General features: G+C 35.0%; 1 protein-coding gene across 1 annotated transcript; it reads right to left on the bottom strand.

The window, feature by feature from the left end:
- Positions 1 to 359: 359 nt before the first annotated feature.
- LOC122231786 (40S ribosomal protein S29-like) lies at positions 360 to 530 on the bottom strand. The gene has a single exon (XM_042960228.1). It carries the CDS (start codon positions 528 to 530, stop codon positions 360 to 362), a length of 171 nt encoding a protein of 56 aa, XP_042816162.1.
- Between the last annotated feature and the right edge of the window lie 15,837 nt (positions 531 to 16,367).

The following is a 16,367-nucleotide window of genomic DNA, read 5'->3' on the forward strand; positions in this document are numbered from 1 at the left end:
TAGTGCTATACTGAAACACATTCCTACCAACAGTGCACAAAGATTCCCTTTTCTCCACATCTTCGCCAACATTTGTTATTTCTTGTCTTTTTGATAGTAGACATTCTAACAGGTGTGAGATAATAGCTCTTTGTGGTTTTGGTTTTCATTCCCCTGGTAATTAGTGATGTTGAGCATCTGTTCACCTACCTGTTAGCCATCAATATAGCATCTGTGGAAAAAAATATCTAATTCAGATTCTCTGCCCATTTTTTTAATTGAAGTATTTTTATTTTATGTACAATGAGTTGGGATTAAGGTAACTTATCCCAACTGCAGTTAAGGTAGGTATCTTGGATTACCCATTCAAGAAAGTTCACTTAATCCAACTTAATGAAGCCTATAGCCTTCATGTATTGACAGAAACACTGGCAGCACATGTTAAGGCCATATTTCTGGATCAAACCATGCTGGTTTGAGCAGACAAGGCAAGAAGAAGAATCCTGGCCAAATTTCCTTGGATGGCTACAGCAGAGCTGCTGGTGACCCATCTTGCTTTCTTGGATGCAGTGAAACAAAAGGGGTCTCTGTCCATTTTTTAATTGGAATTTTTCCATACTGAGTTGTATGCCTTCTTTATATATTTTGGATAGTAGTAGCTCCTTTTCAGACATATGATTTGGAAATATTTCCTCACAGTTAGTAGATTGCGTTTTCATTTTGTTGGTAGTTTCCTTACTGTACGGAACATTTTTAGTTTGATGTAGTTACATCATTTATTTTTGCTTTTCTTGTGTTTGCTTTTGGTGTCAGACTGAAAAGTAATGCCTTTTGGGGCACCTGGTTGCCTCAATCGGTTAACTGTCCAACTCTTGGTTTCTGCTCAGGTCATGATCTCACATTTTGTGGGATCAAGCTCCTCACTGAGCTCCATGCTGACAGCACAGAGCCTGCTTGGGATTCTCTCTCTCCCTCTTTCTCTGCTTCTCTCCTGTTCATGCGTGCTCTCTCAAATTAAAAAAAAAAAAGTAATGACTTTTGCCAAGACTGATGTCAAAGAGCTTACTATGTTTTCATCTAGGAGTTTTATGGTTTCAGGTGTTGTGTTCAAATCTTTAATCCACTTTGAGTTAATTTTTTATGTGCCAAAAGATGGTGGTCCAGGTTTATTCTTTTGCATGTGGCTGTCCCATTTCCCCAACACCATTAATTGAAGAGACCATCCTTTTTTGATTGTGTGTTCTTGGCTTTGTTGTAAATTAACCATATTTACATGGGTTTATTTCTTGCCTCTCTATTTTGTTCCATTGATCTATGTGTCTGTTTTTACACCAATATCATTTGTTTTGCTTACTATAGCCTTGAAATATAATTTGAAATCAGGGAGCATGATGTCTCCAGGTGTGTTTTTCTTTCTCAAGAATTGTTGGCTCTGTGGGGTCTTTTGTTTTTTCACATAAATTTTAGTACTCTTTGTTTTATTTGGGAAAGCTGCATTTGAAATGTTGGTAGGAATTGAATTGAATTTGTAGATTGCTTTACATATTGATGACATTTTAATAATATTAATTCCTCCAGTTCAGAAACATGGAATATCTTTCCATTTATTTTTGCCTTCTTCAATTTCTTTCATCAGTGTCTTAGTTTTCAGTGTATAAGTCTTTCACCTTCTTGGTTTAATTTACTTTTAGGTATTTTATTCTTTCTGATATAATTGTAAAATTAATATCTTAATTTCTCTTTCTGATGGTTGTTAGTGTAGAGAAATGCAATGAAGTTTTGCAAATTGATTTTGTATCCTGAAACTTCACCAAATTCATTTATTGGTTCTAATACTTTTTTTCATGTAGTATGTAGGGTTTTCTATATATAATATCACATCAACTGCAAATAGTGACACTAGGACTTCCAAAACAATATTAGTAACAGTGGTGAGAATGGGCATCTTTGTCTTTTTTTTTTTTTTAATTTTTTTTTTTTAACGTTTATTTATTTTTGAGACAGAGAGAGACAGAGCATGAACAGGGGAGGGGCAGAGAGAGAGGGAGACACAGAATCTGAAACAGGCTCCAGGCTCTGAGCTGTCAGCACAGATGGGCATCTTTGTCTTAATCTTACAGGAAAAACTTTAAGCTTTTTGCCATTGAGTATAATGTTAGTGTGGGCTTGTCTTATATGGGCCTAACTATGTTGAGATAAGTTCCTCCATACCCACTTTTCCTCTTTATTAAAGTATAGTTGGGGGGTGGGGATCATAGCTTATACACAATGTCACATTAGTTTCAGGTATACAACATAGCGATTCAAGAATTTTATCCATCATGCTATGCTCACAAGTGTAGCTACCATTTGTCAGCATACAACATTATTACAATACAGTTGACTGTATTCCCTTTCATTCCCATGATTTATTAATTTCATAACAGGAAGTCTGTACCTTTAGCTCCCCTTCACCCATTTTGCCCATCTCCTCACGCCCTCCCCTCTGAAAATCACCAGTTCTCTGTATTTGGGACCTATTTCTGCTTTTTGTTCATTTTGGTTTTTTGTTTTTGTTTTTGTTTTTTTGTTGTTTTCAGATTCCACATATAAGTGAAACCATATGGTATTTGTCTTTCTCTAAATGACTTATTTCACTTAGCATAATACCCTCTAGTCCATCCATGTTGTTGCAAATGGTTAAGATTTCATTCTTTTTTTATGGCTGAACAGTATTCCATTGTGTGTGTGTATATGTTATACACACACATACATATGTACATATATATGTATACATATATGTACATACGTACATATATACATTTGTGTATATATACATACACACACACACCACATCTTTATGTCCTTTGTCCATTCGTCTATCAATGGACACATAGGTTGCTTCTGTATCTTGGCTATTGCAAATAAAACTGCAATAAATATGGGGTGCATATATCATTTCAAATTATTGCTTTCATTTTCTTTGGGTAAGTACCACATAGTGGAATTACTGAATCACATGGTATTTCTAGTTTTAATTTTTTGAAGTACTCCACACTATTTTCATAATGGCTACACCAACACATTCCCACTACCAGTACATGAGGGTTCCTTTTCTTCACATCCCCACCAACACTTGCTTTTGTCTTTTTTGTTTAAGTTTATTTATTTGTTTTGAGAGAGAGCATGAGCATGTGCATGAGTGGGAGGGGGCAGAGAGAATCCCAAGCAGGCTCGGCACTGTCAGTGTGGAGCCTGACATGGGGCTCAAACTCACAAACTGAGAGATCATGACCTGAGCAGAAACCAAGAGTCAGATGCTTAACTGACTGAGCCACCCAGGTGCCCCTCCCAACACTATTTTTTGAAAGATTGTCTTTTCTCCATTGCATATCCTTGCCTCCTCTGTCATAGATTAATTGACCATATAAGCATGGGTTTATTTCAGGGCTCCCTGTTCTTTTCTATTGATTTGCGTGTCTATTTTTTTGTGCCAGTACCATACCGTTTTGATCAATGATAGCTATGTAGTACATCTTGAAATCAGGGACGGTGATACCTCCAGCTTTGCTCTTCTTAAGATTGCTCTGGCTATTTGATTCTCTGGTGGTTCTATATAAATATTAAGATTATGTGTTCTAGTTCTGTGAAAAATGCTATTGATGTTTTGATAGAGATTTCATTGAATTTGGGATTGTTTAGGGTAGTTTTCATATTTTAACAATATTCTTCCAAAAACGAGCATGATATATCTTTCCATTTGTTTGTGTCATCTTCAATTTCTTTCATCAATGTTTTATAGTTTTTTGAATACAGATCTTTCACCTCCTTGGTTAAGTTTATTCCTAGGTACTTTTTTGGTGCATCTGTAAAAGGAATTATTTTCTTAATTTCTCTTTCTGCTATTTTATTGTATAGAAATGTAATAGGTTTCCACGTATTAATTTTGTATTCTGAAACTTTAATTAATTCATTTATTCTAATAGTTTTTGGTGGAGTCTAGGATTTTCTCTATATAGTATTCTAGCATCTGCAAATAGTGACAGTTTTACTTTTTCCTTACAAATTTGGATACCTTTTGTTTCTATTTCTTGTTTTATTGCTGTGGCTAGGACTTCCAGTAGTATATTGATCAAAAGTGGTGAAAGTGGGCATCTTTGTCTTGTTCCTGATCTTAGAGGAAAAGCTTTCCATCTTTACCCATTGAGTACTTTGGGTTTTTATCATAAATGGATGTTGAATTTTGTCAAAGGCTTTTCCTGCTTCTATTGAGATGATTGCATATATTTTACCTTCATTTTGTTTATACGGTTATCACATTGATTTAGGGATGTTGAAACATCCGTGCATCCTTGCAATAAATCCCACTTGATAATGGTGTATGATCCTATTAATGTATTGTTGGATTCAGTTTGCTAAGATTTTGTTAAGAAATCTTGTATCTATGTTCATCAGAGGTATTGGCCTATAATATTCTTTTCTTGTGGTGTTTTGTCTAGTTTTGGAATCAGGGTAATGATGGCCTTATAAAATGACTTTGGAAGTGTTCCGTCCTCTTCCATATTTTGGAAAAGCTTGAGAATGATTAGTTTTAATTCTTTTGAATCTTTGGAAGACTTCACCAGTAAAGCCATCTAATCCTGAACTTTAATTTGTTCGAAGGTTTTTGATTCCTGATTCAATCTCCTTACTAGTAATCAACCCAGTCAGTTTTTGTATTTTTTGTGATTCACTCTTGATAGGTTGTATGTTTCTAAAAATCTATTTCTTCTAGGTTGTCAAATTTGTTGGCATATAGAGTTTGTAGTAGTCTCTTCTGATCCTTTGTATTTCTACTGAAGCAGCTATAATGTCTCTTTCATTTTTCATTTTATTTATATGCCTTCTCTTTTTTTCCCCTGGTGAATGTACATAAAGTTTGTCAATTCTCTGTATCTTTTCAAATATACAAATGTTTTCAAATATCCAAATATTCATTCATCTTTTCTATTGTCGGTTCAGTCTCTATTTCATTCATTTTTATTTTGATCTTTTTTATTTCTTCTTATTCTACTTTAAATTGTCTCTTTTTCTAGTTCCTTAAGGTATAAAGTTAGGGGGTAAGTTTATTTGGAGATTTTTCTTGTTTCCTGATGTAGACATTTATTGATACAAACTTCCTTCTTAGAACTACTTTTGCTGCATATCATAACTTTTGGTATATTCTTTCCATTTACCTTTGTGTCTAGATATTTTTTTATTTCTCTTTTGATTTCTTCTTCGACCCATTGATTATTCAGTAGCTTATTGCTTAATCTCCACATTTTTATAAATTTTCTAGTTTTCTTCTTATAATTAATTTATATTTCCATACACAGGAGTCAGAAAAGTGCTTGATATGATTTCAGTCTTCTTAAATTTATTAAGACTTGTTTTTGTGGACTAGTATATGATTTCTCCAGAAGAATGTTCATTGTGCACTTGAGAAGAATTTGTACTCTGTTGCTTTTGGATGGAAAGTCCTTGTATATCTCTTTCAAATCCATCTGGTCTAATGTATCATTTAAGGCCAATGTTTTCTTAGTGATTTTGTCTGGATGATCTATCTATTGATGTCACTGGGGTATCAAATTTCGCTACTATTATTGTATTGCTTTCTAGTTCTACCTTTACATCTGTTAATATTTGCTTTATATATCCATATGCTTCTATGTTGGGTGCATGAATAATTACAAATGTTATATCCTCTTGTTGGATTGATCCCTTTATCATTATGTAGTACCCTTTGTCTCTTACTATGATCTTTGTTTTAAAGTCTGATAAAAGTCTACCTTTCCCCACTTTCTTTGATCTCCATTTGCATGGAATATCTTTTTCTATCCTTTTACTTTGTATGTCTTTAGATCTGAAATGAGTCTTTTGTAGGCAGCATACAAATGGGTCTTTTTTTTTTTTTTTTTTTTTAATCCTTTCAGCCACTGTATGTCTTTTGTTTGGAGAAATTAGTCCATTTAAATTTAAAGTAATAATTGATAAATATGTACTTATTCACGTTTTGTTGTTTTCTAGGTGTTTTATACTTCCTCTGTGCCTTTTTCTCTTGCTCTGTGCCTTTATAGTTGGATGACTTTCTTCAGTGGTATCTTAGAGTCCTCTCTGTTTTGTGTATCTACTATAGGTTTTTGTTTGTGGTTACTGTAAGGCTTACATATAACAACTTATAACAATTTACTTTAATCTGATAAAAACTTAAGTTTGAATGAATTCTAAAGTTCTACATTTTTACTCCCCCCCTCCACCAATGTTTTATTTTCTGCCGTCACATTTTACATCTCTTTATCTTGTGTATCCCTTAATATTATAATTATGTTTACAACTTTTGTCTTTTAACCTTAATACTAGCTTTATAAGTGATTACTCTGCCATCTTTGCTATATATTTACCTTTACAAGTAAAACTTACACTTTTATGTTTTCCTGTTATAAATTAGTGCCTTTTATTTCGGTTTAGAGAATTACGTTTAATATTTCTTGTTAGGCTTAGCTTTTGCTCGTTTGGAAATTTCTTTATCTCTTCTTCAATTGTGAGTGATAATTTTTCCAGTTAGAGTATTCTTGTTTGAAAGTATTTTTCTTTCAGCACTATGAATATAGCATACTATTCTGTTATGTTTCTGCCAAAAAAATATGACTGTCTTGTGAGGTTCCCTTGTACATAACAAGTTGCTTGTCTCTTGTGGCTTTGAAGATTCTTTCCTTGTCTTTGACATTCTAATTATAATGTATCTTGGTGTGGGTGTCTGGGTTCATCTTATTTGTAACTCTCTGGCCTTCCTGGATCTAAATGTCTGTTTCCTTCTTCAGATTAGGATAGTTTTCAGTAATTATTTCTTTAAATAAGTTTTCTGCCCCTTTCTCTATTCTTCTTCTTTTGGGAGCCCTATTTTGTGAATATTAGTCTGTTTGGTGTTATCCTATAAATACGTTAAGCTATCTTCATTTTTTAAAATGTATTTTTCCTTCCCTGATTGGATAAATTCTACTGTTTTTCTTCGAAGTCATTGATTCTCTCTTCTGCTTTATCTAGTCTGCCATTGAGTACCTCTAGTGTATTTTTTTTCTAGTGTATTTTTCAGTTCAGTCATTATATTTTCATCATCTTGATTTAAAAAATTTTTTTTAAGGTTTGTTTATTTTTGAGAGAGAGAGAGAATGGGGGAGGGGCAGAGAGAGAGGGAGACACAGAATCTGAAGCAGGCTCCAGGCTCTGGGCTGTCAGCCTGGGGCTTGAACTCAGGAACTGTGAGATCATGACCTGAGCTGATTAACCAACTGAGCCACCCAGGCACCCCCAGACTATTTTATTTTTAATGGCTCCAAATAGATAAGGTTGTTCCAGAACTTTTTTTTTTTTTTTTTTTGTATGATCTACATTTTGACATTTGGCTTTTGTTGTTTTCTTCTTTAGAATTCTCTCCATATACCTCTTTGAGTGATATAATCTAAAGCAGAATGCACTGTGTACGTTCTTCTTTGGAAGTTTAACTGAAGCAATTCTTCAATTTATCCTTTGTTTAATACACAATGAGATTGCATTATGTACTCCCTAAGGTGCTTCCATATCGTTACATGTTTACTTATTTCGTATTGAGCTATGGTCCTCTCTGATCCTTCTCCTTCTTACCACTGACAATTTTCTTCTTTCTTATGTAATGTTCAATCATTCCCTGTCTTACATTTGTATAATTTATAATCCCCAAATGTACTGCATTGTGTGTCCTTAGATGAATTGTCATTTGTAAGAAAGACTAAAGCATCCTTTAACTATGGCATATATTGCTTTAGATTCACATGGAAATCCCTAAGACTCATTTGTTTTACATCTCTAAGATGTTTTCCCCCATTTAATGATTGTAAACTGGTATCAAGACCAATTTTGTTTGGTTTTCATTTGTAGGCTTTACTTGAAATCGTATTAACACTTTCAGATTGGCTGGCTCATGTTTTGTCAATTATTCTCATAATTCCATGAAAATCATTTATTTAGGACATCATCCTCCTCACAGGCCCAGAGTGCAGGAGCCCAGGAGGCAGGACTGCCACCACCTTGATTTCAAAGGGCAGTACCAATGCCTAGTGAAACTATGGGAATAGTCATCTGGCAGAGTCGTGGGGAATAACCTCCACACTGTGGAGAAACATAGCATGGGCATAACCACTACAAAGAGCAACAGGTGGGCATGATCTCTGAACTGTGGGGGTAATGTTGCCATACCAGTAGATCTGGAATATAGGACCTCCACCCCAGTGGGTCTAGAGGGTAAAACATGAAGCCAAAGTAAATTATTCTTAAGCCTTAAGGTTTAACATTTCCCTTGTTAGGTTTTGGACTTACTTGGGACCCAGGTAAGCTCTTTTATCTTTCCTATTTCTCTCTTTTGGAATAAAATGTCTGTCCTGTGCCTGTGCCTGTATTTTGGAAACATAGAACTTGTTTGGTTTCACAGGTCTACAGGTAGAAGGAAATTTGCCTCAGGATGAATGATATCTTTAATCTCACTCCTATTTGGTTTAGATGTAGATGAGACTTTAGAGGTGATGAGGAAACAGCTTAAGGCTCAGGGTTGTGGGATGGAATGAATGTATTTTGCATACAAGAAAGGCATAAAAGTGTGGTGGTGGAGTGTTAAGGAATGAATGTTTGGGTTTGTGAATGTTTGTGTTCTCCCCACCCAAATTTATATATTGAAATTCTAACTCCCAACACGATGGTATTAGGAGGTCATTGGAAGGCAATTAGGTCATGAGCTGTCATGAATGGGATCTGTAAACTTATAAGAGCCTGGAGAGCTGTCTCATCCCTTCTGACATATGAGGATATAGCAAAAAGACAACTGTCTATGAACTCTAAAGTAGGCTGGCCCTCACCAGAACCCAACCACGCTGGCACCTTGATCTCAGACTTCCAGCCTCCAGAACTACAAGAAATATATGTTTATAAGCCATTTATTCTGTGGTAGTTTGCTATACCCATCTGAACTGACAAAGACAGGAATATAGTATATAAACTCCTGACATCAATTAATCAGAGACTACAATGCAGCCATTCATGGAATCTATCACTGTTAAAGAAAAATGATGTTCTGAAAAGATGCTCAATGTCACTCATCATCAGGGAAATACAAATGAAAACCACACTGAGATACCACCTCACAACAGTCAGAGTGGCTAAAATTAACAACTCCCGAAACAACAGATCTTGTAAAGGATGTGGAGAAAGGGGAACCCTCTTGCACTGTTGGTGGGAATGCAAACTGGTGCAGCTGCTCTGACATACAGTGGGGTGGTTCCTCAAAAAATTAAAAACAGAACTACCCTATGACCCAGCAATAGCACTACTAGGAATGTATCCAAAGGATACAGGAGTGCTGATTCATAGGGGCACATGTACCCCAATGTTTATAGCAGTGCTATCAACATCAGCCAAATTGTGGAAAGAGCCTAAATGTCCACCAACTGATGAATGGATAAAGATGTGGTGTGTGTGTATGTGTGTGTGTGTGTGTGTGTGTGTGTATATATGTATATATATATATACATATATATATATATGTGTATATATATATACATATATACATATATACACATATATATACATATATATATATATATGTATATATACATACACAATGGAATGCTACTTGGCAGTGAGAAAGAATGAAATCATGCCATTTGCAGCAACATGGATGGAACTAGAAGGTATTATGTTAAGTGAAATAACTCAATCAGAGAAAAACAGGTATCATATGTTTTCACTCATATGTGGAACTTGAGAAATGTAACAGAAGACAGTGGAAGAAGGGAAGGGGAAAAAATAGTTACAGAGAGGGAGGGAGGCAAACCATAAGAGACTCTCAAATACAGAGAACAAGCTGAGGGTTGATTGGCAGGAGTGGGGGAGAGGGGAAAATGAGTGATGGGCATTGAGGAGGGCACTTGTTGGGATGAGCACTGGGTGTTGTATGTAAGTGATGAAGCACGGGAATTTACCCTCAAAACCAAGAGCACACTTTACACACTGTATGTTAGCCAATTTGACAATAAGTTGTATTTAAAAAAAAGAGAGAAATGATGCTCATCCTGAAGACATGATGGTTTAAAACTATAAAGATAGACTCAGTTCCACCTTGTGACTATCTTCTTTGGCTTTAGACAGAATATAATTTCCTTCATGTATACATACTTTATTATTATAAGGATTATAAAATCTCCATATTCAAGCTCTTGAAGTTTTAGGAGTTGATAATTATGTATAGATAATGAAAAATGTCAGCAGATATTACATTGTAACCTAGTGGCAGTTTTCTCTAGGGATTTCACGTTAAGAGTAAATTGGAGCTAGATATTAACAAATCTATCTCATATCATTCCATATCCATACATTATTTCATTGATTTTCCATAAAACCATTTAATTGAAGTATAATTGACTTACAGTTTATATTATTTTCAGGTGTACTAGTGATTTGACATTTATACATTATGGAATGCTTATCATGATATGTGTAGTTATCATATAAAGTTATTACAATATTATTGACTATATTCCCTGTATTATTGACTATATTCAAGTATCCATAACAGGTCAGCTAAGTCCTGTTTATTAATTATAAACACAATTTTAAAAGTTAAACTGTATATTATTAAGTCCTACTCCTACCTGTAGGCATCCTGATCCTCCTTTATCTTTCTCCCATTATGATTAAGGTTAAAAAAAAAAATTACTTAAATAGAAACTCTAGAAGGCACACATAAATTTAGCCTAATGCCTGGCCACAAATGAGTGATGTGAATTTTCATGAAGGAGAGTGCCCAACATTTATGAAGTATCTACGAGTGCTTATTTATTCAATTTCATTTGATAACACCTAAAGTGTAGAGGTCAAGTATAAGTGTCACATCTGACTTTTGATCTAAAGATTGTCTTAAGAATACTGTGCTTTTTGTTTTCCTCCAAAGGGATACAAAAACTGATAAATTTATTTATTTATTTACTTGTTTATTTTTTACTGATTTTTAATTGAAGTATACTTGACTTACAGTTTATATTATTTTCAGGCGTACCAGTGATTTGACATTGATACATTATGGAATGCTTATCAGGATATGTGTAGTTATACAAAGTTATTACAGTATTATTGACTATATTCCCTGTACTGCACTTTATATCCCCATGACCTATTCATTCTATAACTGGATGTTTGTACCTCTGAATCCTCTTCAACTATTTTGCCCATCCTCCCTCCCTCCCTTTCCTGTGACAACCACCCGTTTGTTCTATGTATTTGAGTCTATTTCTGTTTTCTTTTGTTCATTTGTTGTTTTAGATTTAGATTTAGTGAAATTACATGGCATTTTCTTTTCTGTCCTATTTCATTTAGCATAATGAAATGAACCCTCTAGGTTCATCCATGTTGCTGCAAATGGCAAGATTTCATTTTTTTTTAATGGCTAATATTCCATTGCATACATATACACCACATCTTGTTTATCCATTCATTATCCGTCAGTGGACACTTAGGTTGCTTCCTTATCTTGGCTATTGTAAAGAATGCTGCAATAAACATAGAGGTGCATATGTATTTTTGAATTATTGTTTTTGCTTTCTTTGGGTAAATACCCGGAAGTGAAATGACTAGATTGAGTGGTATTTCTAATTTTACGTTTTTGAGGAATCTCCATACCGTTTTTATAGTGACTGTACCAATTTACAGTCTCACCAACAGTGTAGTTCCCTTTTCTCCACAACCTTGCTAACACTTGTTATCTCTTGTTTTTTTGATACCAGCCATTCTGGCAGGTGTGAGGTGATGTGTCATTGTGGTTTTGATTTGCATTTCCATGAGGATTCCTGATGTTGAGCATGTTTTTCATGTGTCTGTTGGCTATCTGTATGTCTTCCTTGGAAAAATGTCTACTTAGGTCCTCTGCCCAATTGTATCAGGTTGTTTTGGTTTTTTTGGCATTGAGTTGTATTAGTTCTTTATATGCTTTGGATATTAACCCCTTACTGCATATATCATTTGCAAATATTTTCCCTTATCGAAGTATTTTGCCTTTTTTGTTTTGTTGATCCTTTCCTTTGCTGTGTAAAGGCTCTATAATTTGGTATAGTCGTTATTTATGTTTGCTTTTCTTGTCTTTGCTTTTGTTGTCAGATGTGGAAAGTCACTGCCAAGACTGATGTCAAGGAGGTTACTGTCCTGTGTTTTCTTCTAGGCTTTATGGTTTCAGATCTCACATTTACGTCCTCAATTCATTTAGAGTTTATTTTTGTGTCTGGTGGCAGTAAGAAAGCAATCCAGTTTACATGTGGCTGTTCAGTTTTCCCAACACCATTTATTGAAGAGACGGTCTTTTCCCCATTTTATATTCCTGCCTCCTTTGTTACAGATTAATTGGCCACATAAGCATGGGTTTATTTCTGGGCTCCCTATTCTGTTCTATTGATCTTTATGTCTATTTTTGTACCAATACCATACTGTTTTGATTATTATACTTTTGTAGACTAGTTTGAACTCTGAAATTGTGACACCTCCAGACTTGTTCTTCTTTCTCAAGATTGCTTTGGCTTTTTGAGCTCTTTTGTGATTCTATACGAATTTTAGGATTATTTGTTCTGGTCCTGTGAAAAACGCTGTTGGCATTTTGATAGAGATTTCATTGAATTTGTTATTGCTTAGGGTAGTATGAGCATTTTAACAATATTCTTCCAAAACTTGAGCATGATATATCTTTCCATTTGTTTGTGTCATCTTCAATTTCTTTCATCAATGTGTTTCACCTCCTTGGTTAAATATATTCCTAGGTATTTTATTCCTTTTCAATGAAATTGTAAATGGGATTGTTTTCTCAATTTCTCTTTTTATTTCATTATTAGTATATAGGAACACAATAGGAGCGCCTGGCTGGCCCATTTGGTAGACATGTAACTCTTGATCTCAGGGTTGTAAGTTTGAGCCCCATGATGGGCATAGACTTTACTTAAAAAAATCTTAAAAATGCAATGGATTTCTGTATATTATTTTTTTGTATTCATTTATAAGTTTTAATCTATATATTTTGGTGGAGTCTTTAGGATTTTCTATACATAGTATCATGTCATCTGTAAATGTATAGTGACATTTTTACTGCTTCCGCTTACCATTTGGATGCCTTTTCTTGGCTTAAGCAGGCCAAACTTTATCACAGTCTGATAAAAATGGGCATGTGACCATTCTAGGGAACTGTTCAAAAGGAGAGGCCGTATGATAAAATTGGTTTTATAAACTTGTATAAGATACTCCCTATCCTGCAAGTTTCAATTAGATCTATTATCTTTGAAGGTCCTTCTAAAGTGTAATCATTCATGTACATACTGATAACTACCTAGTGCCAAACAAACCGGTCAGAGAGATTGACCGTTTAAGGAGTGAGGTAGTTCTAGGACACTTTTCATGGCTTTTCCCATGTTTTGGATTATCTGAGTGGGGTCTAAATGTAATCACAATGTCCTTACAAAAGAGAGGCAGAAGGAAATTTGACCTAAGGGTAAGAAGGTAATAGGGCAACAAAAGCAAAATATCCTTGGCTTCGAAAATGGAGGAAGGGGCTACAAGTCAAGAAAGGGAACTCTAGAACTAGAAAAGGCGAGGAAATGGATTCTCCTCTAGATCTTGTGTAGAGTGTCCTGCCAGCACCCTATTTTTGGCCCAGCAAAACTGATTTTGGAGTTCTGATCTCTAAAACTACAGAATAACTGTGTGTTATTTTCAGCCACCATGTTTGTGGCAATTTGATATAGCAACCATAAGAAACTAATACAAAACTAAATAGCCTTCTACTGATTTGCAGAACCACATTATCCTTATGAAATTGCATCTAATTTTATTCAATTTCCTTTTCTGATATTCTAGTAATCTTGCTCCTAAGCACCTAGCAACCTACAAAGAAGTATGCAGCCTGTTAGCTTTATTAGACATCCCTTTTCATTATAAAACAAAACAAAATCCTACATTGGCCTCCTCTATTCCTTGTTTGCCACATCTTCCTTTTTGCTTACCAAAAATATTTTTCCCAAGGGATTGTCCTTGACTTCTCACTCTTCCTCATAATCCTGTACTTGTCATTCTATTCACTGCCATAGCTTGATTACGTACAGCAAATTCTCTAGGCCCATCTGTTGATCTCCAGACCTACATTTCTAATGGTCTGCTGTAAATCTTCAGCGGGGTAGCTCATTGGCATCCAGCATTCAACATAACTAGAAATGAATTCATCATCCCGTGATAGATTTATAAACAGAAAACCAAATCACACCAGGAAATGAATGTTTCATCAAATAAGGCATGTTAAGAATTTTGTTTTGTTTTGTTTTACACAATAATGGAAAACTAGAGAAGTATCTGATTTGGGGGGTTTTGCAGATGTCAATTTTGAGTAATATTTTTCAGCATTTCTTCACTTTGCTTTGTTCCAACCTCGTTATGGTGCAAATGACTGCGGGAATGGAAAATCTGAGTTTTAGACTATACTGTATTTAAATTGTAACAATACAGTTTTCTCAAGTTTCAAAAACTTTGTATATGCTTGCTTTTCTATTATCAAATGCTCATAGATCATGAACTTCACCCAGTGATGCTTTGACATCATACTGAGGTTTGTTTTCATGTCTAAATCAACTTTATTGAGGTATAATTTACATACACTATGATGTACTTATTTTAAGTATAGAACTAACGGAGCACTTTCTAAGGTATAGTAAGGAAAAATCAAAACAAAAAAGAGTACATATGCTCCCTTTTGTGTAAGAAAGGAAAAATATAAATATGTATATATATTTGCTTTTGCAAAATGAAACATAGGAAGGATAAATCAGAAAATACAATTGGTTAAACTGCATAGAGTAGGTGAGAATGGGACTCCTTGGAGTACAATTTTTTTTTTTTTATTTAATGTTTATTGCTGAGAGAAAGACAGAATGTGAATGGGGAGGGGCAGAGAGAGAGGGAGATAAAGAATTCGAAGCAGGCTCCAGGCTCTGAGCTGTTAGAACATGAGTCGGGCTCAAAACCCATGAACCGTGAGTTCATGACCTAAGCCGGTCAGATGCTTAACTGACTGAGCCACGCATGGCCCCAGAGTACAACTTTTTAATACAATTTTGATTTTTGAACAAGTTATACTTTTAAATATTTAAAAAAAATTTTTTTTAATGTTTATTCATTTTTAAGAGAGACAGAGCATGAGTGGGGGAAGGGCAGAGAGAGGGAGACACAGAATCTGAAGCAGGCTCTGGGCTCTGAGCTGTCAGCACAGAGTCCGAAGTGAGGCTGGAGCCCACAAACTGCAAGATCATGACCTGAGCTGGAGTCTGATGCTTAACCGACAGTCACTCAGGCGCCCCGTAATTTTACATATTTTTTAAAAATCACCAAGAAAAAACACATAGATGAATCCAAAGGAACAAATGAACCTAATTGTACATGAAAATTGACAATGTGAACATTTAATTCAAGTAACTTGGGACACAGTACTCTGACTCTGTGAGTTTTTATCTGAAGACAAGAATTGTGAAGAGATCTTGAACTTTAACTGGTAGCTTGTTACTGGTGGTATTAGTGATTTTAATACTAAAATCACTACAGTAATTAATACAGTTTTGTGTGTATTGTAGAATAAATGAATGATGCATTGATGTTAGGTAGCAGGATTCTCATTGTGAGAGAAGGGTGATAAAACATGAAATGGGGTATGGGGTGCAGAAGAGCAACTCTGAGCAACTAGAATGAAATTGGAGATTATTTGTGTGTGTGTGGGGGGGGGTGGTTGGACAGTGATCTTATGTGCCACCAAAAGTGATTCTTTGAGAGTATAAAATCATTACTGATGATGTTAAGTATGATCACTTGGTTAAAGTGGTACATACCAGACTTCTTCATCATAATTGTTTTTTGTAGGCTTCATGCCCAGAGCAAAGCCCAACATGGGGCTTGAACTCATGACCCTGATATCAAGACCTGAGCTGAAATCAAGAGTCACTTAACTGACTGAGCTATACAGGCACTCCCATAAAAGTACTTTTATCTCTTTTGGCTAGTAAGTCATTTATGGATTGATTTTTGAGACTGCATAAATTCTGTTTTCCAACAAAGTTTCACCAGATTGTTTTGGCATTCTTTGGATTGTTACCAAAATGTTTAACTTGAACCTTTCATGAGGAAACAATGAGAGAAAGCCAAATTGTGAAACATTGTATGAAATGACTAGACTGAAATCTTTAAAATTGCCCAGTGTCATGAAAGAAACAATTCAGCAGGTGAACTGTTCATGATTAAAGGAGAGTAAATTTGGGGCTCCTGGGTGGCTCAGCTGGTTGAGTGACCTACTTCAG

The sequence above is a fragment of the Panthera tigris genome, chromosome A1, assembly GCF_018350195.1.
Source record: "Panthera tigris isolate Pti1 chromosome A1, P.tigris_Pti1_mat1.1, whole genome shotgun sequence".
Lineage (NCBI taxonomy): Eukaryota > Metazoa > Chordata > Mammalia > Carnivora > Felidae > Panthera > Panthera tigris.

What these genes read in the sequence shown, in the direction of transcription:
- LOC122231786 (XM_042960228.1), bottom strand. Translation starts at nt 530, where the DNA reads ATGGGTCACCAGCAGCTCTGCTGTAGCCATCCAAGGAAATTTGGCCAG.